This window comes from Artemia sp. Qi Xiang Cuo, chromosome 15, assembly GCF_049724085.1.
Source record: "Artemia sp. Qi Xiang Cuo chromosome 15, ASM4972408v1, whole genome shotgun sequence".
Taxonomy (NCBI): Eukaryota; Metazoa; Arthropoda; class Branchiopoda; order Anostraca; family Artemiidae; genus Artemia; species Artemia sp. Qi Xiang Cuo.
In genome coordinates, this window is record NC_142808.1 from 22,574,984 (window position 1) to 22,602,478 (window position 27,495).

The window sequence follows — 27,495 nt, forward strand, 5'->3', positions numbered from 1 at the left end:
AGGCGACCCACCACAATGTTAAGCGATTTCCGGTCCTGGCGGTCGCAGAGAGACGGCGGTGATCGAATTTTTTAGCCTAAGCTCAAACTAAGAAACCTGCAAAATTTCCGACTTTATCTTCATGGGGGAGGTAAAATTCTACTTTAGTTACCTTTGGCTATCTTGGAAAGGGGTTGGGTTAGGAAAATGAAACTTTCAGGGATGGATCTACATGCTAAGGTATGTCCTGGGAAGGTATTTAGAAGTACCTACCTCCACTCCTCCCCCCTCTATATAATGGTAAATTACTGCTAAAAAAAATTACTGGTAAATTAAAAAGAAAAAGCAAACATTTCGATTAGATCACCGATAACCAATTTTCAGGGATCGCAGCATAAGCTAAGGGTACCAATTCGGGAACAGGGAGGAAGCAAGGACGTTGTTCCATTCTCCGCATAAAGATGCAAAAAGGCATTTGTCAAAATTCCAAGGGTATTTTTCGCTTGAGCCAAAAAAAGCACCCAACTAAAGTATTTTGTAATTTTTCACCCTTCCTGTATGTGGGCCTGTATAGAAAGAACATTATAATATAATGGTATATATTATAAAGAATATTATAATTTTAGTGATTTCTAGTGAATTCTGGTCAATAATCTAGTGATTTATGTACTGATTCAAAAAAAATGAGACCAAAAAAGGCCCTGGGTCATGCACAAAGGATTGCTGTGGTTTTTTTTATTGGCTTTATGAGCCACAACAATAATGGTAGCCTACATAAGATAAAGGCGCAGAGGATAATGCCAAATTAACAAAATTGGGTAAATTTTTACCAAATCATATTATTGACTTACGAATAAAATGAATATACCAATCGATGCCTTTTTTATGCTCTTTCCAAATATAATAATAATTTTTGTCGGAAATGAATTTTACCCCCGCCCCTAGGCCTATATACCAATTCAGGGTCACATGAGGGAGGGGGGGGGGGTAATTTTTATTTATTATGTAAATGAGAGTTAAGTTTATACTTTCCCCCACCCCCACCCCTCTAATTTGCAAATATATATCCTGAATTGGTATATATAGGGGTGGGGGTAAAATTCATTTACGACAAAAATGATTAGCCTATTATATTTGGAAAGAGCATAAAAAAGGCATTGAGTGGTATGTTTACTTTATTCATAAGTCAATATGAATAACGAAAAATTTACCGCCTAACCTATAAAGGGGACGGGGTAGGCCTAACCTATGCACTAGGCTATAGGCTGGGTCTAGGCCTACTGTTAAAACAGGCCTAGGATACACAAACAAATCAGATCGCCACTCGGATATTTCCCAGGGGGAAAGCCTCCCCCTTTATTGGTTTAGACACCCCCCCCTTTAACTGGATTTAGGCCAAAATGGGATTATATTTCACTTTCTTATTTTCACACATTTTCGTTAGGCTACGATTTCTTAATTCCCAAGCGGGACACGGGGACACCCACCCTGCCAGCATTTATGAAACAAAAGCATAGCTAAAAAGGAAATAAACTTAGCCTAGTCTATTTTATCCAAAGAAAAAATGGATTATAATTGTAGCCTATTGTGCAATCGTTCATAGGCTGGTTTATGCCTAATAAAAACCGTTAAATAGATATTACTTACTGTATTTTATAAGTGGGTATATTATTATTTTGTAAAAGAAAATTCATTTCCATTTCTCTAACTTTAAATTCAGGTTTCATTTCCTTATCTTTCAACAATTAAATCACACAAATCAGACGTATTTTCTGAACAAGACTGAAAATCTATCGGGAATATCAAACCGTCCATCCGCTCGCTTGTTCCTGGAAGTGGGGTCAGAGTGGGGTGGTGAAAAAAACATCTGCCCACCCTCAGGGTGGTTTCGAGAGGGGTTGGCATCGTGTCGCAATAATACAAAACTCTTCTCCTTTTTGGCATTAAAATTAATAAAAAATGTAGATTAAAACAGCTGTTTAAGAGAAATGTGGCTACAGGCATCGGTTTAGGGTGTTTGTTATTTAATTTAGATAGGACGAATGGATAGAGATGCAAAATAGGACAGCTCAAGCAGGGGCGTCATTCGTCAATTCATGTACATGTAGAGGGAGGAGGCAGGATTTATTTTTGTAAATAAAAGGGGGGAGTACTTTAGTTGTTTGTCAATTTTTCTAATGAAACTACTGAAAAAAACATTTTGCACTGAACCCCCCCCCCCAAAATAAATTCCAAAATTGAGAGGAGCAATTCCCCCCCCCCTGATTGACGCTCCTGCATTCAAAATCTCAATTATAAGCTATTTTGAGGTGGGAGTAAAAGCCTCGAGAAAAATTTAAAGAGAAAATCAAAGTTTTTTTTTATCAGAAAAGTCGTAATTCCCACATGATTACAAAAATTCGTGTTTGCACTTTTAGTCTTACGGCTTTCATGCCTCGTTTCCCTTCGTTTTCGCCCCCCCCCCCTTCAATTTGATGTCTCTAAAACTTTCCTTTGACTTTCCGTGCGCTCATATATTTCTCCTGTTTTTGCGTCATTTCGAATCACAAATAATTATGTTTGCGCTTTTTTAGTCTCAAAGCTATATGCATGGCTCCCGTTCATTTCCACAGTCTCTACCCCCCTTCCCCATTTACAGATCCTATTTTTTGGATATCTTTTTTATCTCCTTTGTGGTATTTTTAGCTGGTTTAGACTATTTAGCGTCTATTTCGAACTGCCAACTCACCACAAATTCAACGATTGCAGAAGAGGAACATTGGTAGTTTTCCATCCCCTACAAGGATTTGGAGGGGCTAATGTTATAAAAAAAACTGTTCATGTTCCGATATTATAAAGATTTCATCATTACATTAGTTCAAGAGAGGCGTATAACTTCACTAAACAAACAATATTGTTTATTGTGAATTTAATATTAAAAAATACAATAATAAATTCACTAAAAAAACAAGAATATTATCAATGGTATTATACAGGTACGTACAGGGGCGTAGCTCCAGCATTTGTACTGGGAGGCAAGAGGAGTGTCCATCTGGCTAGGCAAGGGACATGGGCTTTATAAAAATTTTTTCTCCAAATTAATTGGGGGCAACTGCCCCCCCCCCCCCAAACGACGCCACTTAGTACGTATCCAGGACCCCGCCCACTGAAATAATAAATTGTTCCAAATGTTTGGAGTTTCTTATTCAAAATATCAGAAATACCAATTTTCAATCATTCACCTCCCCACCTCTTGAAAAAATCCTGTGTAGGTGCGTGGTATTATACTTTAGGAAAGAGTACCAGCATACTAAAAGAGGATGAGAGGAACATTGTGCACTATCCAGGAAGAGAATTTATCCCCCCTAATGCATTGGTGCCACTAGAGAGTGGTGATGGCTACTCTAGAAAAGAAAAGGGCAATTAAAAATCTATTAAAAGAGGAGTATGAAAATACACCAAATAATTCCTTGTAAAAACAAACTTTTAGTTTGTCATGCCCTCCCCTGTGAAACATTCTTGACGGCACTCTTACCCTAATGTTACTTAACCTACTGTTAGCGTTCCTAACAGTAAGACACTAAATGCGTCTTACTGTTTGCCTTTTTTTAGTTGACAATAATCCAAATTGCACCTAGTAGATATGTTTCCCTAATAGTACTTAATTTACTTTAATTTCGGCGGGAACCAGACGATGAACTGTTCTGTCCGGCATTTATTGATTTTGGAATTACTTCCGACAGCCACTTCGATCTGTCGGCTGCAGTTTCCCCAAAGATCTTCAACCAGTCCATGTCCCATCACCAACCATGCCTCCGCAAGCCTTCCCATGGTTCAAGTTCCTCTCTGAAGTTTTACCCCAGATGCTTCTTATGTCCTCCCGGCAGACATCTCCAGGAGGGGGCAGGCTCGTAGATGTTGACGTCCCGATATATAGTGCCTTTGGGGTGCCTCAAGGCACGGCCAAGGAGTTTGAGGCAACGCCTTTTGATGACAAGAGACAGCTCTTGAGACTGGCCACAATGGCTTCTTACTTCGCTATTAGGAATTATAGACCATCTGTTGATTCGAAGTACACAACGAAAGCAGCAGTGATCGAAACTGTCCGAAAATCTAGCCTCTTCTTTCTTGAGCGGCTACTTTTTGCAATCGTATAGTAGAAAAACTCAAACGGATACTCTATAGACTTTTTTTTTTTTTTTTCGAGATCTTACGTCTGGCCCAGAGCACTTTTCTTTAGCCTGGTGAAGACTCCCCATATCTTTAATATGTGGACAGAAATATTTATACAGCTCCACCATCTGGCGTTGCAATAAACCAAAGGTACTTGAATTTCTTGAAATTTTTGATTGGTTTGCCATCCAAGATGATTTGACTTGGCAGAATGGCTGAGGGCCATCAATTTACTCTTGGAGCTGCTTATATTAAGCCTAATGTGCTTTGAAACCTCATAGGCATATTCTGCAGCGTCCTGAAAACCGTCTACGGTCGTTTCCACTAAAGCAACATTATCTTAAAATCTAAGTCTGTCAAGGATTGAAGAAAACCGTTCCAAATACAACTCCACTGTAATTTCTCAGGGCATTATTTATTGTCCAATCTATGGCATAATTGAATAATCTGTGTGATAGGGAACATCCCTGTTTGACCCCAAATTCGATTGGAAACTTGGAAGTGTCGTTGCCTGTTATACAAACGAACGTCTCGGTCACCATGTACCCACTTTGAAGTATGTTGATAAAGTCTTGTGGCGTCCCATCTTTAGCCATGATCGTCCATAGTTCCTCTCTGATTAGGGAGTTTAAAGTAGAAATGAAGTCAATGAAAGTGACGAGCAGTGGAGGATGATACCTGTTGTACTGTTATTGGATGAGCCAGATCGTCAGTATTCGTTTCGTGCAGCCCCTTCCTCTGTTAAAGCCTGCCTGTTCAGGAAGTTTAAGCTTGCCCAATGCGTCTTTCAATCTATTTAAGAGAATGACACAGAAGATTTTCATCGCATGGTCAATTAAGTTCCCTTTTTGTAGACTTACACAAACAGGCTGATTAGGCCTGTAATAATAGAGTTGTCGATGTCTTGTCAATATTACTAGGGATTTCATCCTCTCCTGGTGTCTTATTGCTCTTCATGCACACAACCGCTTTTAGTACTTTTGCAAGGGTTGGTGGGTCCAAATTGATAGGATAAGGATCCCTAGCAGCACCTGAGAATTCAGGCAGATCAAAGGGGCTTCGATGGGGCTCAGTAGCTCAGAGAAGTGCTCTCTCCAGCGTTGTAATTGTCTTTCTTCTAATTGAATTATTTCCCCGCAATTGTCTTTCAGCATCTAGGCTGTTGAAGGGGCTTTTTCCGTTGTTTCTGCTAGCAGTTTAAGCATTTTCCTTCTATTATGATTTTGGACACATGCTCTAGTTCATTTGCAAGGATTGACCAGTACTATTCTCTGTCCTGTTTCACTGATTGTTTAACTACTTTGTGGGCTACTTTCAAGTTTTTTTTTTTGCGCCATCGATGAAGGGCTGCTTCACTTCAGCTATTTCTACGGTGCGGGCAGAAATGCAGTTTAAATTCTTCCGCTTTGTGTGGCCGAAGCCTTCCTCAGCTGCATTTTGGGTAGATGTTTTTATCTGTGCCTATTCTTGATCAACGTAGGACAATTGCTTCAGGACTTCGAATCGGTTGTTGAGCTTCAACTCAAACTCATCTTCGATTTCTGGACACAGAGTTTAGGAACATCAAAGCTTGTCTCTCTTTTCCACCACCTTTGCCTGCTTAGACGATGACGAACTTGATACATAAGTAGATAGCGATCGGATCCGTTTAAAGACCCCGCATATGCTTTCAGTATACTCTGGCATCTAAGCGGAAGCTTCCCCATTACCCACTCACTAGGATGTGATCAATCTGAGCTGTGACCATCGTCCGAGTGCTATGTAACAAGATGGAGGTTCCTGTGTTCAAAGAGGGTGTTAACAGCACAAAGTTTGTTATACTTGGCTAGCTCCATAAGCCTTTCTCCTTTAATACATATGTCGCAAATAGTGTGGCACCTAATTACTATGGCTGCATCAGGATCTGCTCTTCCAAACCGTGCGTCCCGATCTCTGGCAACGCATAGCATGTATCGCCTTGGAGCCTTGTCGACAGTTCTCAGGAGGCCATAGTAAAAGGTTCTTTCAGTGTATCATTGCTGTCTCTTGTCGGAGCGTTGACGGCGAAGATCGTAATGTGTCTTATACGGCCCCTGAGTTTTATTGTCACGATGATGATACTGGCTCCCAGATCATCTTACAATTTCCAGTAAGAGTCACCACCCTGACTTGAACCCTGTCGGCTACCGTGAACGCCATAGTAATGTTATTCTGCAGCTGATATACAGTAATGTTTCAAGGGATTGACCTCCGGTTCGCCAGACCTTTGGTGCCCCGCAGCGTTTACCATCCTACCTATCGGGCTAATCAATTGGTAACATGTTATACTGCTCCGCCGGTATGAGGTGCAGCTTAGGTCTCTCCTTCCAGCTCACTAGGGACGGTGCATGAATCCTCGCTCCGTGGTCTCGACCATAGCTTGAAAACACTCGTGTTCTTCAAAACCTGCTTCTCACCTAGACCAGGTATCTGAAACAGGGCCGTACCAACGGCGCGGGGGGGGGGTAGCTGTTTTGACACCCTCTCACTCTGAAATGTTTTCCGACTCATATATTGGTTGTCAAATGTAGGTTAAAAAAAAGCTATTTTTCTTAGGAAACTAAAAAATATTTCTCCCACTCGTATATTGGTCTGAAGAATGAATTAAAAAGTTAGGCTATTGTTAGACGAAATCCACGAAAGTTAAAAGCCCCTTTTCTTGATTCCTTTGGTAATTCCCCTCCCCCCAAATGAAATCCTAGATTTCGAGAGCCATAAAACTGCCCCCCCCCTCCCCCCACTCCATGTGTTCCTATTTAATTTGGCTTATTTCTTCTTTCTATTGAATTTTTGCTAGTTTAAGCGACTTTAGGCTGTTTTTTTTTAAATGAGTTTATGCCCACCAGGTTTCTTTTGAATATACGAAAATGCTTATATATATAGTAATCTATTAAGCCTTTGAGATAACCAACGTTTCTTCTAGAGAGTACCATCTTCTAAATTAATCTCCAAGAAAACTTTAGTAGCTAATTGTAAACTGTTTCCAACTTTTTTCCTGTCTCGAAAATGGCGACATCTGAAATTCAGGAGACAGAAGCTCCAATCAATAACTCGGCTTCAGAATCATTGCAGCTGTGCTAGGGTGAGGCGTCTCAAGGTATTCTTTAAGCCAAGCAATTGGGCCAGAATTTAATTTTGGCAACATAATTTCAAACAGGTGAAAGAACTCAAAATAAAAATAAGAATCTAAATTAGAACTTGTCGCTATTGTGTAACATAAATGTGCATGGTCCTGTCAATATTAAATGGCGGCAATCAATATGAATCAACTAATTCCTGGACTACCATCATAATCCCAAAAATAGCGTGATAAGAATATTGCCAGTGTTATTTACTGTTATCCTAAACGCCAAATATTTCAAAGGTCAGTGTAAATATAGAAAATTGAATGAAACAGTTCATGGTAACGAGCCTTCAGTGAGAATCGGCCCAATAGTAACCGAAACTCTAAAAAACAGAATTTAGATAACAACAGATACGTCAAAAGAATTGGTTTTTTATGGTGATTCCAAATATATAAAGTTCATTAAGTTTAATGTTATTCATTAAAAGCTGCGAGCCTGAGAAAAAAGGGAGAAACAAGCCCAAAAAGTCAAGCGATCTAAACGAAAATAACACCGTCAGATTCAGCATATCAGAGAACCCTACCATAGAGGTTTTACGCTCTTATCTACAAAAATGTTGAATTTTGTATTTCTCGGCAGAAGAAAGATCACAGACGCATGTTTATTTGTTGTTGTTTTTCCCAGGGGTGATCGTATCGAACTAATGGTCCTTGAAGATCAGAAGGTAGCTCATTCGAACAAAAATCAAAAGTTCTTGCGCTTCTTTTGAGTAACTAAAAAGTAAAAATATTGGAGGACACCTAACCCCCCTTCCACGGTCACTGTTTCCCCAAAGACATCCGATCCTAATTTTAAGATTGTCATTTAATTCAACATAGCTGAAAGGGCCAATATAAGCTTTTGGTGATGACATGATTCTTCATAGTCCCAGGGGAAAGAGCTGTAAGCTACGCAATTTGCCCATATTGTTCACATATAGTATTTGTTATTTAGAAACATACTGAACTTTATCAATGGGTAGTTTTCTGCAAGGGGGGGGAGTATTTTACGCGGGCAGAATTTTCAGAGGGGAGGAAAGTTTCCGGGGTAATTTTCCAAGAGTAATGTTAACGGGAGAGGGAATGAGATTTCCTAGCGTGATCCGAACAACAACAGAAATTAAATTTAAAAAAAACGAGGTTTTTTCAAAAATGACAGTAAGAAGCAACATTAAAACTAAAAAAGAACAGAAATTATTATGTATATGAGAATAATTTCTCAACCTCAATCCATTCCTAAAAACTCCCTTTTTACGTTATAGTTCGACTTTTTGTCCCGATTCTTTAGGAAACACTACTCAAACACAAGGACCGTTAATTTTGAATGAGATGCATTTTCAAAGAGATTTAAGACTAGCATAAAGAGCAAGGGTTATGGGAGGGACAGCCCCCCTTATATACATAATATTTTCTCTTCGTTTTAATTTTTCATGTTGCTCTTTACTTTCAGTTAAAAAAAAACTGTTTTTATTTAATTTTGAAAAAATTTGACCATCTGAGTTCAGTGTTGCAACTAAGGCAGCAATTTAATTTTTGGTATTATTTTAAACAACTGAAAGAACTCCAAATAAAAATGTGCACCACCTGAACTATATGCTTTTCACACTTCGATTTTGGGTGTCTTTGTTTCAATATCGACCTCATATTTGCAATCATCAAGCTCGTATTCGTTGTAGTAATCAACCCCAAAGAGGAACAACTAATCTATTTGTCTGAAGTGGATTAGGCCAGGAGAAAGCGCGGACCCAAGATTCCTACTTAGACCTCTCCAATTATGCTATAAAAAATTGCGCGACTGATTACAGAGATGTGACGGCCAAAACAGGAATCTACCCAGGGGGGTTTCGGGGTAAAGTGATATTCTAAATTTTGTTGAATTTCTTGGCACTTTTTATTCAAATTATGAAAAAGATTTTTGTCATTATTCCCCCCCCCCCCAAAAAAAAAATAGTTTTTAATATTTACCACCCCCCCCCAAAAAAAAAAATAAAATCCTGGGTACATGCTAGATCCGACGTCCTCCATATGTGAAACTTGCACTTAACTTGTTTTTCTTAAAAATGTATGCAGCTCTTATTACTAACGTAAATTACTAACGTGATTAACGTATTACTAACGTAAATTAACGTCTTATATACTAACGTAAGTATTCCTCAACAAAGGATGAAATGGTTTATCTTGGCTTAAAATCCCCTCTACTCATACAATTGTCTTACCAGCTATTTCTTAACGGAAAAATCCTTCTGGTGTAAAACGAGCAAAATTGTTGCTTATACGATTTTTTTATTAACGCTATTGATATAATTGGGTAATTTCAAACTAAAATTCTGTAGAACTACTTTTTGCATAATCTGTTTTGATTTTGGATTGCCAATCCCATCCCTGTTTCCGTTTAATGACAAAAGCCAATTTCATGTCGCTTTTGTTTCTATGGGTTTACTTGCTAAAAGTCTCTGAAGAAAACTGAAGATCAGCTAATGACGGCGAAGAGACTGTTAGGGTCCTTTAGGTTGCACCTTAGAAAAATGTCGTTGACCTTGGATGAAATTTCTAGGACTTTGTAACGCTGTGATTACATATATTTTCTAAGAACAAAAATTTGCACATATCCACAAAAATTGTTTTAGACATTGGTAGTTATCTACACACAAATTTATTTCAGGGGGAGAGGGAGCGCGAAAAAAAGTAAATAAAAACAGGGGATTGACATTAAAAAACAGGGCTCAAATGTAGCTACTGAAAATGTAAGAAGTAAAACAGTTAAAAGAAGGGTAGAGGCTTCCTCCCCCCCCCCCGCTGCTTACAGACCGTCAGTTGTAACGTTAGCTGTAGAAACCAGCTTTCGTGCAATTCTTTGATACTGAAAATGTAAGAAGTAAATAAGTGTAAGAAGAAAATGTAAGAAGTAATAGCTACTGAAAATATAAGAAGTAAAACAGTTAAAAGAAGGGTAGAAGCTTCCCTCCCCCCCCCCGCTGCTTACAGACCGTCAGTTGTAACGTTAGCTGTAGAAGCCAGTTTTCGTGCAATTCTTTGAATCCAAATAAGGTTCTAACTACAATCCCAAAAAAGTGTTTTCAGATACTGCATTGGTACCTAAAATAAATCTTCATTAGCTGCACAACCGGCATTTACAAAAGGAGAGGCGCCTGAAATATTAAAATGTGATGTGATTTTTTGTTTTCATCTGTCTTCTTTTTGGAAGCTCCCACCTGCACAAACGACTCCACCTACATGACAACTAGGGAGAATAAGCATTTGAAAAACATCTCTAAAATTACTTGTTGCTTAGGTGTAGAAAATGTATAAGTATGTAAATGTTTCTATCAAATTTTCAAAAAGTTTGTTCTCCCAGGAATTTATATTTTTAGATAGAAAAAAATCAAATCAAAGGTAGAAATTGCTATGGAAAACAAGTTGGTGGGCCATCACAACTGAGCTGAGTGGTCAAAGCTTCTTGCGTAAAGAGTAGGAACGTCTGCAGGGCGGTTTCAGGTCTGGCCACCTGAGATCCTAAATTCCCCCGAATTTCTGGTCATATCATATTCAAATTATGCAATAAAATAGTTTTTCTGTTGTCCCCCTACCGGAAAAATCCTGGGTACGTGACTACTGGAGACTAGATGGCTCTGGGCCTGACTACCATCGAGGGCAATTTTTATTATTCAATTAATAGAAAACCCTCCTTATGCATAGAAAACGAGGAATGACTAAAACTAAATAATGATAGTTAAAAATATAGTTTTAAAAAGTTTTAGATCTTTAAAAAAAAAGTGAAAAAAGACATCAAAACATATAGTGTACAAAGAATCGTGAAGGGGCTCTATACTATAAAGTTGACCTTGTGTATTACAGATAAAACAGATATGTTTTTTGACAATTTGCTGAAAAAAAATGATTTGGATTTACATTTCCTTTTGAAAATCCATATAACATTATTAAGAGAGTGTATTTCTTGCAATATGATACATTTTCAATGAAGGCTGGGTCAAACTTTAGTATGCATAGTGGATAGAGATGGTGGAGTCTATTCATAGACACCCCTATGATGGAGCAAAAATATGTTATTCGAAATCTAGGGGGAGGGGTGATTTCGTTGTTTTTCCAGCTTCCCGTGGAAAATACCCAAAAAGTTTGATTTTTCAAAACCAGCAGGGGGATCTGGAGAGAAGGCAATTGAGGTCACTAGGTCCGCAATCACTTGTCATAAAATGTTTAATGTCATTTGTCATAAAATTTTGTCATAAATGTCATAAAATTTTGTCATAAATGTCATAAAATTTGTCATAAATGCTGCCTATCATTTGTCTGATAGGCAGCATTCATTTGTCATAAAATAATTTCCGTTTAAAGTGTTAACTTATATTTCGTGGGAAAAAAAGAAACTATTTACGAACATTTTTATTTAAGAGAAGTATGGAAAATAATTTTTATCTAATATATAATCTAAAATGCTGTGCTTTTAAAACCTAGTATTCGGCTAGAAGTTTCCTTTCTTCTGATAAGCATTCTTTTTGGAAAAAACACGAAAGTTGCAGAACGTCACGATATGTTTCATGCTAGTGAATTCCTTGGACAAAATCGTTTGATTGTGTGAAGAAAGATAGAGCATGAACTCGAGAAAAAAGAAACACAGAACATGGGACTAGGTAATTCGATTGCCAATAATGTGAATAACTCAAAACACTTACAATACCAGTTAAATATCTTAGCTAATCGTAGTTCCATTGAGTTAATCGCAATATTAAAAACAAACTTTATACTCAATTTAAAGGTTTGTTTAGGTTAAAGGCAAGGGGTTGCGTGCTTTGAAAATATTGCGCAAGTCAGATGACATACGCTGCATAATGGTAAAAGCGTGACATGCGTGCAGCTAAGTGTGCCATTTCTGGTGAGTGAATAAACTCGTGTAGCGTATTCGTCCTTACCTCAAGCCTTGGTTATAATTCGAATTTGCCAATTCAGTTAAAGTCACTTTCAAACAATTTCTAAAAGATTGAATCATAGCAAGTTCCCCAACCATCTTTACGGTAGCACAATTAAAGGAAATTTGCCATTCATAGAAATAGAGTACAGGAGGTCTTCCAAGCTTTGAAATGCTTCATACAGTTTTTGTGCCGGAGTTGAACCCACTGGAGATACTGGAATGTCACCAGTTGTTCAGAACAGGAAGAATAAGCCATTATGATGAGACTTTGACAGCTTTCTTAAAATACCGAGGACAGTAAAAGCGGATGTGATTATTGGATTTGTTTAAATGAGAACTAACGCAACCGTATATCATGATATATCATAGGCAGCGCAATAGCGCTACCTAAGTTAAGATTGAGGTGGGCACAATGTATTATTTTTTTTCTAACCAAGGCACTTCGTATAGAAGGAGTCGTCGTAGAAACTTCAAAAGGAGCTCATTCGATTGGAAATTGAATGTTATAGTGCCCTTGTGGAGGGTCAAAAGTGATTGGAGGACAACCAGCCCCCCCCCCCCTACGTCCATCGTTTCCGCAAACATAACCAATCAGAATTTTGAGAAAGACATTTTATTCAACATAGTTGAAAGGTCCAGTAATTATGTCTTTGGGGATGTCAACCTCCCCCCCCCCCCCAAGGCAAGGGCTATAAGTTGTGCTAGTTACCCATTGTTAACATGTAAAGTTTCTATGGAGCAGATGGTTGTATAAGCTTCGAAGGAAGCCCATTCGATTGGAAATTGGAAATTCTAGTGCCTTTTAAGAGTAAAAAGTGATAGGGGGTCAACTAGCCACCCTGTGCCCTCTTTTCGCCAAATTCATCCGATTAAATTTTGAGATAACAATTTTGTTCAAAATTGTCCAAATATTATATAACAATGCCTTCGGAGTTGACAAAACCCTCCAGAGCCAGGGGGCGAGGATCGGAAGGTATGCCCCAGGGGCATTTAAGAATTTAATGGAAGGGGTGGTCGTATAAACTTTAGAAGAGGTTTATTTGACTGGAAGTTAGAAGTTTTAGTTTCTTTTTTTAAGAATCAAAAGCAATTGGAGGGTAACCAACCTCCTTCATATCCGGATAGCCATGGGGCAAAGGCTATATAATATTTTTTCTCTCCAAATTATTGGGGAGACGGCAACTGCCCCTTGCCCTCTCCCCTGAAATGACACCCCTAACGTGCATACGAGTTGTCAAAAGGGTGTTCCTCAGAAATTACTAAGTATATAAATTTCGAACTTTCAGGAAATGATAAGGGATATGGTACATTAACCAAAAAGGCAATATTTGGACGCTACAATTACTACTATTACTACTACTGCTACTAGTACTACCACTGCTACTACTACTACTACTACTACTGCTACTACAGCTACTACTACAACTATTTGCACACTACTGAAGACAAAATAGATTTTAGATATTCTCACTGTTTTAACTTTAATAAATCAAACATTATTAAAACTTTAAGGAATAAACAGCAGTATATGTAAATTAAACTGTCAATCCACATTCGTTTATCTTTTTTTCAGTAACGTGCATATTATTTTCTGGTCTTCAGAGGGCATGGAGGGTGTCAGCCTCACTCATATTAATTGTTCCTCGTTTTGAGTTTGATTCAGTTATTAATTGCAATATTTGTTCGTTAGGAGTTTTATTTATTTATTGATGGTGATTTGTGGTAGTTTTACGCTTGGAAAATTATTTGACTTTATTTCTGTTCATTTTTGGTTTAATGTAGCTCTTTACTTTTCTTTGAAAAACTTAGTATGTGAAAAAACAAATGTTAAATTCATTTTTAGAAACTCGAAAGAACCAGTGCTTGAGTTTTTAATCTAAATTGGATCTAAATTGGGTTTTTCTTACCAAAAAGTTTGTTTGGTCTTTCAACAAGAACGAAAATACGACTCGAACCGTGTTTGACTGATTTAATCGTTCAGGACCTTGTTGATGTAAAAACAAACGACTGATACGACTTTATAGTCAGTGATCCAAGGCTCGCTATCGTTCAGAAAAAGGGAAGGGGTGGCTCACATCAGCTGCAGTTGGTATGAGGAGGAATTCTAGGGTAATTGGGGGTGCTTACAACAAATATCGGGGTGCACAAGTTCGCACGCGTGTAGAACATGGTCATTTTAGCCTGTAAAGTCAAATTTGGCCTATAACGACGTCATACCGCTCTTGAATTTTTTTTACATGGTAAAATAAACCGAAAAATTTATACACTTGACACATTCTGAATTCTAAGAAAAAGTGCTTTCACCTGGTATTTTTATTTTTTCCCCACAAATTTTATTTCTTTTGTTATCCCTATTTAATTTTGAAAACAAGGGTTTTAAATATACTTTTTCGTAGTTTCTTTGGTTTTTCTGAAATTTTTTCCTAGATAAGTATATTTTTTATGCTTTATTTGAATTCTGCTCGTCATTACGAGTCAAACTTTTTGCCTTTTTCCCAAAAAATATTGATTCTTGAGGAACTATTTATTTTTTCTAAATAGCGTCATAGCTTTCAGAAATTAGCCTATAGTGACCAATTTATTTTTTTTTTTTTTTTTTTTTTTTTTTTTAGCTGTTAAAAATAATGAAAACGAATCAAACTGCACAGCATTCGAACCGTCCGAATGTCTTTTACATGTAGTTAATAAAAACAAAGTTGAGACTTGAATCTGCAAGAATGTATAAGCGTTTGAACAAAAAATTCCCTCCCCCCCCCCAAAAAAAGAACAATTTCTGAATAGTGCCGTTTTACTCTAAATATTTTCAACACAACCTATAATTTTTATTTCACCAAACGATAGATCTCTCTTTTTTGAATCAAATAATTTATTTACATTCTGTACAACTAATATTTTTAACCAGGAAAAAATAAAAACAACAGATGCTTCATTCGGCAATCGTATGCGCGAATTTGGTTTCCACAGCAATAAAAAAACAGCCGAGCATCTTACATATCGGGTTTTAGTTGCATAAAGTACTTAGCTATAAAAGGCCAATTTCCTTTTTATAGGCTAAAATCGTTAAGTTCTACATTAGTGGAGCATGTGCCCCCCGATATTCGTTTTAAGCACCTTAGATTACCCCGGCATCCATACTCAAACCAACTGCGGCTGATGTGAGCCACCCCCTCTCTTTTTTTGAACGATAGCGAGCCTTGGATCACTGACTATTGCATAAAGTACTGAAAACTACGACATAAAAGGAAAGGAGTTGGGATATTTATCTGATCAAGCTAAAGGTAAGGATTCCGGCAACAACGATTTTAGGGGGTGTCAGTTGTCTTGCGTGAGGCACACCATGTTGGTACAACTAGTTCTGAAGCATGTAAACAGATAGGAGATGCGTTGGACAGCATTGCTCCACTTTTCTCGAAGCACAACGAGTCCAGATCTACCATAAGGAATCATAGCCTCTGGATCAACTATTTAGATCTTATCCGGACTAGGGATCACACTTAAACGCCACAAAAGAGATGATTCCGATTTTCTTCGCACCCGGAAACCATAAATACGCCACAGCTGCGCTTAACTACCTAGAAGAAATGCTACACCTGCCTGAAAAAGCGCCAGAAGTTCACAGAGAATTCGTAATAGGCAATTTTGTTGTTAGGAAAACAACTATGCCGTTTTGCAGCATTGCTTGCGATCTGGTTTAGAGTCGACCGTGAATCTGGACATCAAAGGTCATCGAAGAGTTTCTGGTGTCTTTGGTGCGACAATGAATGAAAATGCCAGGGAACGATATCTGGCTACTCTCCCCTTTCTCACAGCAGCCACCAGAACGCTGAAAGCAAACCTGAATATGGATGACAAGGCAATGAAGCATCATGAAGATACCACTGCGTTTACAAATCTGACAATGAAAGGTAAAAATCGGGTTATGGACTTGGTAGAGTTGCTCGGAAACCCATTGAAGACGACGAGAACAGAGGTGTACAACTTTATGACAGGGGATAGTGCTCCAGAAGCCATGAGCTCATATCTCGACGGGACATCCACGAAAGTAAAAGTTGGCATAGTACAAACTTTCGCCTCTGTTGCCAAAAAAAGAAAGAGCCACAAAAAAAATATTTTGGGGAAACTGAGCTGCTTAAACGAGCTCTGCGTCTTGCAAATTCAACACAAACTTCGTTCTTCTGTGAGCTGCTGAAGTACGAGCTACAGACATATCCGGCCTCACTTGCAGCATTATCATCAAGTCATAGGGAGTCTCAGCTACGTACTGGTACAAAGTCAACAGCCTTGAACTACATTCTGCGACAGTCTGGCTTGCAGTCATGGCCAAAAATTATTCCACATACACTTTTTGAAGACTCTCCTTACTCTGACTACATAGTTTATATAATTAGTGTCATAAGGTGTTATAGACCAGAACAAAATGAGACGCTAGCAGATTTTGGAATAAGAGTTTACGATGGGATTCTTAGGAACATATCCGAAGCTTGACAGTCTATCCATTTCATTGGTGACAGGTATGACGGTCTTAGTGACGATAGAACCCATGATGACTACTCATTCAACCTCAAAGAAGAATCTGGCTGTCGAGAAAGAAGAGGAGATCCTAAAGGAAATATTTCCAGCCCGTTCACTTCCTTCAGCACAGTTGCAACACTCTGGGACGGGATTCTCAGTAGTCGCTCAGCCAAAGATCGACTCTTGAAAGTTCTTTTCGAGGTCTGGGAGTACAAAATTCCGACCTGTCTGATGGTTCATCTCGCTGGAGGTTTTGAGAGTCTACATAGAGCTGTTACCATTACGCCTCATGGAAGCTCTGTTGATGACAATATCTCGCCTTGCCATGAGGAGGCAGACACTCGGGTATTATACCACACAGCAATTGCTGCATGACGAAAGAGCACACTTGTGATAATTTAAGCCAACGATATTGATATCGTCTTACTAGCTGTATACTACTTCCAGTATCTTGCTAGTCTCGGCCTCAAGCAGCTCTGGGTTAAGCATCCGTGCCACTGCAAACCTATGCATACGGCAGCACAAAAATTAGGAATAACATTTGGCAACGCGTTGCCGCTTGTCCACAGCTTGAGTGGATGTGACACCACAATCTTTCTGTATTGAATTGGAAAGGTCCGGTTTTGTCAAACTGCGAAGTCTTCAGAACTTTGTTGGGGTCTTTAGGTGATGAAGTTCGAGCCCTTGCAGAGAAGCCTTCATCTGCGCAAAGTGATGGTTTAGTCAACGTCTGTAAGCAGCTTGTGGTTACAGTGTAAGGCAGAAGTGCGACTAACTTCAATAGTCTGAATGATCTTCGAGCACATTTGTACTCAAGATTGGAGGATTTGCAGCGTTTACCACCAACTGATATCTCGTTTCTGCTTCATTTGAAAAGGTGTATTTTCCAGTCACTGATTGGGATCCAAAGCCACAAGTCTTGTATTGATCTACCTCAGGCTACCGATATGGGCTGAAGAATTGAAGATCATGAACTGAAGCAAGACCTAGTTTCTGCGATGCCGCATGGGCTAGCATCGCTTACTTTTGCAACTGTGACAAGACGAAGTGTGGCTCGCAGCCGCAAATGCAAAATAGGTTTCTGTGGCAGCGCATGCAAGTGTGGAGCTGACCCCCAAAAATGCCTACTTCCCGATGTGAATCAGAACGAGTACCAAGACGAAGATGAAGAAGAAGAAGAGATTTGAGCCACCGTTTCATGTTCAGTTTTAAATGTTTGATTTTTTATTTGTTATGATATTAAACTGCTAATGCAGTCGTCTAAACATTACTTTCAGCTGATCGTGACATTTACCGTCTACTACATCAGTGGCCGTTGACCCAATCTAACCGATTGGATCATTGGCCCCTGCTATGCTGGGATTTAAAGAAAATAGTATCTTAAATCAGCTTAGTCACCTCTACACCATAAGTTCACACGGCTTCACCACCTTGAGGCTTGTATATGCGCCTACGTAAGCCAGATTGTATCCAATACTACAGAAATATAAATAGTTGCTCAAGAATTAAGATTTTTTGGAAAAGAGGCACATGGTTTGACTCGTAATGACGAGCAGAATTCAAATAAAGCATAAAAAATTACCAAATTCACGCATGCGATCGCAAAACTAGGCATCTGTTTTTTTTTTCTGGTTAAAATTATTACTTATATAGAATGTAAATACATGATTTGATTTAAAAAAGAGCGATCTTTCCTTTGGTGAGATAAAAAGCATAGGTTGTCTTGAAAATATTTTGAGTAAAACGCCACTATTAAGAAAATTTTCTTTTTTGGGGGGGGGGGATTCTCTTGTTCAAACGCTTATATATTCTTGCAGATTCAAGTCTCGACTTTTTTTTATTAACAACGTATAAAGGACATTCGGACGGTGCGAATGAACTGCTGTTTTATTCGTTTTCATTTTTTAATAGCTAAAAAAAATAAAAAAAAACCTGGTTATCGAAGGCTAATTTCTGAAAGCTATGACGTTATTTAGAAAAAATAAATAGTTGCTCAAGGATTAAGATTTTTTTTAAAAAGAGGTACATCCGTAATAACGAGCAGAATGCAAATAAACCATAAAAAAATATACTTATAGAAGCAAAAATTAAAAAAAAATCGAAAAAGCTAAGAAAAAGTATATTTAAACACCTTGTTTTCAAAATTAAATAGGGGTTAACAAAAAAAAATAAACGTTGTGGGGAAAAATAAAAATACCAAGTGAAAGTACTTGTTCTTAGGATTCAGAATATGTTAAGTTTATAAAATTTTCAGTTTGTTTTACCGTGTAAAAAAAATCAAGAGCGGTATGACATCATTATAGGCTAAATTTGACTTTATAGGCTAAAATGACCATGTTTTACACGCGTGCGAACTTGTGCACCCCAATATTCGTTATCAGCGTATCTAATTTCACTAGTTCGCACCGTTAGACCAACTGCAGCGAATGTGAGCCACCCCTTGAAAGATAACGGTCCCTGGATCACTGACTATTACAAATGTCAGGAGGATACGTTGTCCCTGTCATAGCCCTCGTACTCCACGACTTATTAGACACTGAAATTCTATTTACTCATTCCTTATTTTAGGAAAACCAAAAGATTTGAGTGTGCTTTAGCCGAATGCTGGTCAACCATTCTGTTCAATTTGAAAAGGTTACAATTATTGGGAACAGATCGGGATTTCACACCAGTTTTGTATTAAATTTTTTTTTATCTTAAAAATTTATCGGTTTTGATAGATTTTTATTTCAATTTTAAGCGCAATATTCTTCATTAAGGTAAGTTGAGAGTACAAAACAATTATCACCAATCTCCTAAGACTGGTAAGACTGGTAAAACGAGGGCCTTGAAGAAGGCCTTGAAATGGGTTCTTTTCTCCAGTATACGCTGCTGTTTGGGTGCATAATAATAGGTTTCAATTCCGATCCCCATGCGTACTTATGCAGTTTTTGGTAGCTTCGGTCGCAGAAAAGGGAAGAAACGCGGATGAAAAAACAAAAAATAAGCTAAAATCAAATGGTAGCAAAAATCTTAAGAAGCTGAAGGTGTATTTGTCCTTAGAAATCAACATATTGTTAATGTTTTAATTTTTATAGACGAAAAGCGTTGCCAGATTCTATTAATTAGCTATGTTTATTTATCATCACGCTTCAATATAGCAACACTGACAAGAACGTGATAGTACCCTAACAACTTTATAAATTTTAAGCAACTTTTAAAATCGTAGTTTTCAGTTACGAATAGACCTATGATGGGTCCAGGGGCAAAGCACGTTTTATTTTGATGCCCTTAATACATTCACGCTATTAAGCCATAACTAATTCAGTCAGTATTGCCAGATGTCTGGTTAAAAATTGCGCCACCGTCAAAGTGAAAATGGGCCGAAAGTGTCATTTTTCTGGTGAAAATGCTCCAAACGAACAATTCCCCCCCCAAAAAAAATGCGTTAATTTGAAAAATTTAACGCGCAACCGCCTCAAATAAGGGCCCAAATGGCGCAAATGCGCCCCATCTGGTAACCCTGACTCCAGTCAGTAAATCCAGTCCTTTGCTAGTGATAAAAATCTACAAGGGACACAAACAATCATTTTCCTCTACAGGATATTACAATCGACAGCTATAATGAGCTAGGTAGCTCTTAAAAATTTATAGCCATTTATAGTCGAATAATGTTTATTGACACGCAATCATTTCTCCGTCGATCCAAACTTATTGTTCGAGTCAGGATCTAATTATAATAAGTTTTTTGTAAAGGGATAAGACACTTAAACCTCTTAAACAAGTATAGTGAGCAATGATAAGTGGCCGATTGAGTCAAAATACGCGTTTCTTAATTTCGAATGAGTGTTGGAATTGACAGTAACCTTCGAGAAGAAGTAGGAAATGGTGAAACACAAGTAACACTGGTAATATTTATCTTTAAAAAATGGGGAAATATGCTAAGAAGAATAGTTACTTTTCATAACATTCTATAAGGAGACACTAATGTACGCGGGGGATTTTTGGCACAATCCCATCACCTGAAATCTCAATAAGTTTATTCCGAATAAATGTAAAACATGGCTTGTGAATAAAATATCAAAGGATTTGGATATAAAATTCGTCAAAGTTATATTAAGCAGCATAGTTGTATTTATAAGAAGTCGTTAATGAACACTGTATTTTGGTGAGCCTCTTCGCTGTTTTGACAGAAGTCATGTTCTCTGAATACTTTACTATAAGCCACTATAAACATCGTAGCATCTTCCTGATGAAGGGGCATGTGACCCTGCATTTTTGCTGCCATTTTTGGGGATTTAGCATACTTTTTACAGATTCTGTTGGAATTTTCTGAGGTTTTACTGGGAATTTTTCACAGTTATAATGTTTCTTAAGCCCAAGGGTACACTTATTCTTGGTTTAAGTGTCCAGAACATTCTACTTTTAAAGTCGTGAACTAGATCGGTTTCACATGTTTCAACTATATTGGTTATGTGTAGTTGCAAAGAAGTCATAAGCAAACACCACTTTGCTAAAGATTCTCTCCTGTTCTTCTGAGTTAGTGGGGACTGCTCTTTCAACTTAAAAGTTTTCAATAGAAGTAGCAGGACATCTTTCAGTTCACATGAAAAATCGAAAATATCTTCAAAGCTTGCTTTTATAAAAATGTCAAGATCATGTCGGAAGACTACACTTCTATTTGAATCTCTTCTTATCACCCTAGTCACTGGAAATGAGTCGAGAAACTATCCTGCTTAGATATGTCGGAACAGTCAAACATATTTGTTGGTCTTATTCTTCGCTGTATCTTATTCCGTCTTCTTTGTTGATCGTAATCTGCTGACAAACGAAGGAATTACTTACTTCCTTTTGGAGGATCCAAAGTGCTGAAACTAACTCTAGAAGCGTGGGTGTTTTGATAATCCCAGAAGTGGACTGACACATTCCATTCTACCTGGTGCCCTTGGTATTCTTCCTTTGCGCTGTTTCTCCCGCATCATGCGCTAGTTTATGAGTCGTCTTTGTTATATCTACCCAAGCCAGTTTCTGGGTATTAATGTCCGTTTATTTAAAGTTACCTTATAATTAATAAACTGCTTCCATTATTCTGACCGTTAGGCGCATACCTAAGTTTACTACGGGGAGTGTAACAGTGAAAGCGTTAGCTTGGTCTAGAACCGCATGGCAAATTTGAGCTAAAATTCTAAAATTGCTTGGCAGTTACAGAAATAACAGAACTACCCGGGGATTGTTCAGGTATGCTGTGTTGTCTATCTGCATGAAATCTGGTAAACTGTCTGTCAGGATAATGCCGATACTGGTAAATTGTGATTTTGTGCTGTTCCTGTAAGCTACGATTTTTTCGCAAATTCTCTTAATCATATTCTGAATGATATTCTATGGAGAGTTCTAACAAGTCTCCTAATAAAACTTCTCTTAAATTCCCTGACAAAAAAACTCAATCAAAGGTCTGGCCCCCACTCCTGTAGATCTTTCTAGCAGGGCTTGGGAGATTTACTTGGCAAAATTCTGAGCAGGATTCCCAACCGGAGCCAAGCTCCGGTATATTTCCTGAGAAAAATCCTAGAGAATTTCCAGGATGATAATCCGGTATATTCTTGAAAGTTTATTAGCTTTGATATATTTGGGCAGTTTTAGCTTGCTAAGCTTCGCTGTACCAGTCACAATTTACTGGAACTCCCCCAACCCACCTTCTTGGAAGGGGGAAAGTAAAATTTCCCTCCGCCCAAGAAAAGGCCTTGAGCAGTGGTAGGATAACTGCCCAGTCTGCAGGGTTTTGCAGCCTCTTTTACTAAAATCCAGCAGTTCTTTTAACAGTCCTTTCAAAATATATTGATTGGGAACTGAGACTTAAAGTGTATTCTAAATTCGCATGAACGCAGATATTATATGGTGGGTGGAAGTAGGTACTTATGGAAGAGAAAATCAGAAAATCGCATGACTGTCCATTTTCTCTTTAGTAATGTTGCTAACTTTGTTTTACTTTCCTGTTTTAAAGGAAGTACTATTTGCACGCAAGTAATATAATCGAAACAAACTTACAATTATCCGTGTCTAAGCGTAGACTTAATAAAGAGCGATGTCGTTCCTGTCACACCTAAAGGTTGAATCGACATTTCTACCCTTTTGGGATAACTGCCAAAAACCGGCTACTAAGCTGTTTTCAAAGGGAGTACCAGTAGGTAATGTAGATCAGCAGGATCAAAGTGTGAACGAATAGAAATTGCCCTGTAGATCCTTTCTTTGAGAAATAATTAGCGAAAGATTTTGATATTATCTCCAAAATGTAGAAATGTCAGATACGTCCGTTAGGCATGACAACAACGATGTGCCTTCCATACATTTTTTCGGCACTGCTATAGACTCAAAGGGTGGTAGAGTGTCGGGAGAGGGCAAAAAACTCAGTCTGAGTCCTCAGAAAATTTTGGATTGCTATAACGAAATGTTCCGAGTGGTTAGCGCTCCAGACTTGAAATCTTAGTTCCATGGGTTCGAGTCCGGTCATGAGTTCGAGTCCTGGTGTTGCTAGTTATTTGGTTTGGCTCGGGGGTCAATGGTGTGACTCTGTACGCTCAGTTAGAGTCGATCCAGCTCTAAATGGACATTTGCTGAAAAGAGGGGAGGGAGAAACAAAGGAAGTATCGGAAGATTTACCCCAACCACGCATTGCACTCACGGCCGAAGACATCGAATAGGGAGATCGGTACCTGAGCGACGCAGACCTTTGGTCAGCATGCGAAAAAATTTTATGTTTAGCACAACGAAATGCGACGAATCAACACTCTTTTTGCCTTCGCAATGCGAATTAGCATTGGACTACTTTCAGCACGACTGTCTAAAAATATAAAATTGTACTTCCAGGAGCATCAGGCTGTGTGAGTTCTATAGGCATGGGTGCTATATTATGCAAAATTAGTCGAAAGATCAGAGCACCCAAATAGGTCATTTATGGATTGGTCCTGGATCATTGAATGTTAATCACTAGAATATTAATCACTAAAATAGAATCTATGTTGCATTGTGATTGTCCTAAAAAAAAAGAAGTAAGTAAATCTTTCACAAATGGAGGCTGGTATTCACCAAAATTGGTTTTGAAGATTATTGAAGTTACTAGTTACAAATATACTATGACTTTGTGCTATATGTCACATTCCCCCCCCCCAATACTTCCTTATTCATTTCTTCTTTCTTCTTATGGGGACTTTAATTTGTAGGCAATCATCTGTGCTATGTTTTGACAAATAAATATTATCTTTTTGTCTTATCTAAACAGATTCTCGCACACAAGTCTGACATGGCCAAAGTTATATCATTTCTAAAGATGACAGTATGCAGGGGCGGATCCAGGATTTTTTTAGGGGGGGGGGCGCAAAATAGGTTGATGCGATTACAAAAATTAGGGGGGAGGGGCACAAAATAGGTTGATCCGATAAACTTGCGTTAGGAGTAAGTTTAATTAACGCAAACTTGAGTTAATTAAGTAAATTACACTACTTTAGGCTACGCCAGGGGGGCCCGCACCCCCCCCCCCCCGGATCCGCCACTGGCAGTATATGGTGATATAAAAGTGGAATTCTCTTGTAATGCGAGGAGGGTAGGCTGAGGACCTTGGGGGATAACAACACACGCGACCAATAGCGACCATTACTAGTCATAACTGACAAAGAAACATCTATCAACAACATATATCGACTATCTATCAACAAGTAGCATGACATCATTTTTATACAATTCTGAAAAAGGCTTATGCCAGCTGTGCCTCTCACTCAGACTATCTGTCTTGGCTTTTTCTTCAGTCTTTTTCTCATTTCTCTCAACTTTTTCATCACGGTCCACCAACTTGATTTTAATTCATAAACCAATGGAAAATCAACGCAATATGTTTTGATATTGGATGTCCGAAATAAAAGGTTCAGTATTCCAGGTACGAAGACAGAAATTTAATTCAGTCGGGGGGTGAGGACAAATTTAAAATGGCGTAAAAGTAAGAAATTGTGCAGTAAATGTATGGAAATACATGAAGATTCATAAAAAAAATCTTGAGATAAAGGGAGTGTGGTTTTGAATGCCCCTCATACATGCGTACTTACAACGTTGCCAGTTACAACGTTGCAACGTTGCCAGTGCTTACAAGAAGCATTGCTATATAGTCTTCCGGTATTTATTGATTTCTTTTGTATTGTTATTCATTCATATCAGGTGTTCTCAGCATAAAATTTTGAAGATCTCTCTGAATCTTTACGAGTTTCCAATAGTAAACCAAGCTTGCTTAAATACTTCTCATTTTTTTTTCTTAGCACAAAACAAAAGATACATGTCTCTCCATGGGGAGGAGGGATGTAGTAGCTCCTGGATCCTTATGTTAAACACAAAATAATTCTAGGACTAGGAACTAACCCCGTATTCGTGAAGCTTATTCAAATTGGTTTTGTGATTTTCAGTGTCCAATAGACAATTGTGATTATTGAATTAGGTTCAATAATGCTTTTTGAAGCCTAGTAAATTAATAATTTGCTTGGTGGGCGCCATAGCTCAATAAGCTGCAATTTGTTCTTTTCTAGATATAAAATTCTTGGTGTATTTATCAATCAAGATAATTTAAAAATATTCCTGTTAGAACCTTTCCTAAAAGGTACAATAGAGCTGAAAGATTTTTAACGCTGATGATTTTTTTTTATTCCAACTATAATTTTGGCGCAACAGGAACACCAGAACTGTATAGAGAGGGAAATTTAAACACTAGACTTTTACAATTTCTTCCAGTTTTCAAATTATTGGCGTAAAATTAATTTTCGGGGACAAACGGCATTAAATAGAGCATGATAAATGTGCTCATTCAATATTTAATTGCAATTAATTACAGTAATTAATTAAATAAAATTTGCAATTAAATAATATTCAATTATAGTAAGCTGTATTGAACGCAGGGCAAGTTACTTCATATAGATTGGAGACATAATCAAACAGTTCGTGATAACGAACTGTAAGTAAGGAGCGACCCGGCTCAATGGTAACCGAAACTCTAGAAAACGGGTTTTTGATACCAATAGATACATCAAAAGAATCAGATTTCAATGCTGATTTCAAATATATTACTTTCATCAAGTTTAGTGCTACCCATCAAAAGTTATGCGCCTGAGAAAATTTGGCTGATTTTCAAAAAAAGGGGGAAAGACCCCCTAAAAAATATAGAACCTTAATGAAAATCCCACCATCATATTCAGCATATCAGAGAACCCTACTGTAGAGGTTTCAAGCTCCTATCTACAAAAATGGGGAATTTGGCATTTTTTGCCAGAAGAAAGATCACGGATGCGTGTTTATTAGTTTTTTTGTTTTTTTGTTTTTTTTTTTTTTTTTTTTACCAGGAGTGATCTTATCGAACCATTTGTACAAGAAAAAATTGGGAGGGCTAATTGGAAACGAAAAAAAAAATTATAGTTCCCATTTTAAGTTAAAAAAAAAATTGAGGGCACCTAGGCCCCCTCCCACGCTCATTTTTCCCCAAAGTCACCCGATCAAAATTATGAGATAGTCATTTTGTTCAACATCGTCGAAAACATGATAACTGGATCTTTAAAGGTGGCTTAATCCCCCAAATTCCCCTAAGGGAGGGCTGAAATTTATTAAAACTACACCAATTTTAACATTTAGTCAGAGCTAGTGGGAAGTATCCAAACGTTTTCTGTGGGGTTTTTTTCTGGTAGTGGGGGGGGGGTCGGGGGTTATGTTGGAGGATCTGTTCATGAAGGAAGTGTTAAAAGGGGAAAAGAATGCGCCATGAAGGGGGTACCGGACGTGCCAGCATTATTTATTGGTTATTGGGAAGTATACAGACATTTTCAGGAAGGACTTTTTTCTGGAGGGTGGGGCTAGAGCAGGGGGTTACTCGGGAGAATCTTTCCGTGGAGGATGTTTCTTTGGCGTAGGGGACATTTCTATGAAGGGGGCGCCGGATTCCAAGCATTATTTAAAAAACGATCAGAAATTAAATTTAAAAAAAACAAGTTTTTTTCAACGGAAAATAAGAAGCAACTTTAGAACTTCAAACGAAGAGAAATTATAACGTATATGAGGGGGTTCTCCCCCAAGTCAATACCTCGCTCTTTACGCTACAGTTTTTTTTAGTGCTTTCAAAAGAGTCATCTATTCTAACTAAACGGCCTTTGTGATTCAGGGGTTTGTGAATTAAAACTTTTTTTAACTTTTAACGTAAAGAGCATGGTATTGACTAAGGGGAGAACCCCCTCATATACGTAATAAAATATACGTAATAAAAAAAAAACAATAAAAAAACAAGCGATACGGCTCAATAGTGATCGAAACTTTTAAAAACGCAATTTTGATGTCAATAAATGTATCAAAAGAATGGGTTTATAATGCTGGTTCTAAATATATAAATTTTATTAACTTTAGTATTACTCACCAAAGGCTACGAGCCTAAGACAATTTACCCGATTTTTTAAAGAGGGGGGAAACATCCCCTACAAGTGAAAGAATTTTAATGAAAATCACACCGTCAGATTCAGCGTATCAGAAAACCTTATTACATAGGTTTTAAGCTCATATCTGCAAAAATCTGCAACTTTGTATTTTTTGCCAGAAGAAAAATATACGAATATAGAAATTAGTTACGTAAGTTAATTTGTAAATTACGTCATAACCAAATTTAGAGACATCCATTTAGCAATAAAAAAGTAAAATTTTTATGCAAATTTTGTTTACTTATTCGATGACGGTGAGCCAAAATAAAAGCTGCATTAACTAAAAAACGATCAGAAATTAAATAAAAAAAACAAGTTTTTTAAACTGAAAGTAAGGA

The 27,495-nt window shown here is 37.8% G+C and overlaps 2 protein-coding genes across 4 annotated transcripts in view; one reads left to right on the forward strand and one right to left on the reverse strand.

The window, feature by feature from the left end:
- Nucleotides 1-27,495, forward strand: part of LOC148943454 (cytochrome c oxidase associated subunit FA4L3-like) — a 153,756-nt gene that overhangs the window by 117,395 nt on the left and 8,866 nt on the right. The window lies entirely within an intron of this gene.
- LOC148943455 (RNA-binding protein Musashi homolog 1-like) overlaps nucleotides 1-27,495 on the reverse strand; it is a 141,459-nt gene that overhangs the window by 60,027 nt on the left and 53,937 nt on the right. The window contains exon 1 of one of the 2 annotated variants that reach the window (XM_089101679.1): nucleotides 1,627-1,747. The exons of the other annotated variant lie outside the window; for it this stretch is intronic. Coding sequence (XP_088957805.1) covers nucleotides 1,627-1,706 — 80 coding nt within the window. The 5' untranslated portion in view covers nucleotides 1,707-1,747. Of the gene's footprint in view, nucleotides 1-1,626; nucleotides 1,748-27,495 lie in introns of those variants that run through there. 2 annotated transcript variants of the gene reach the window in all.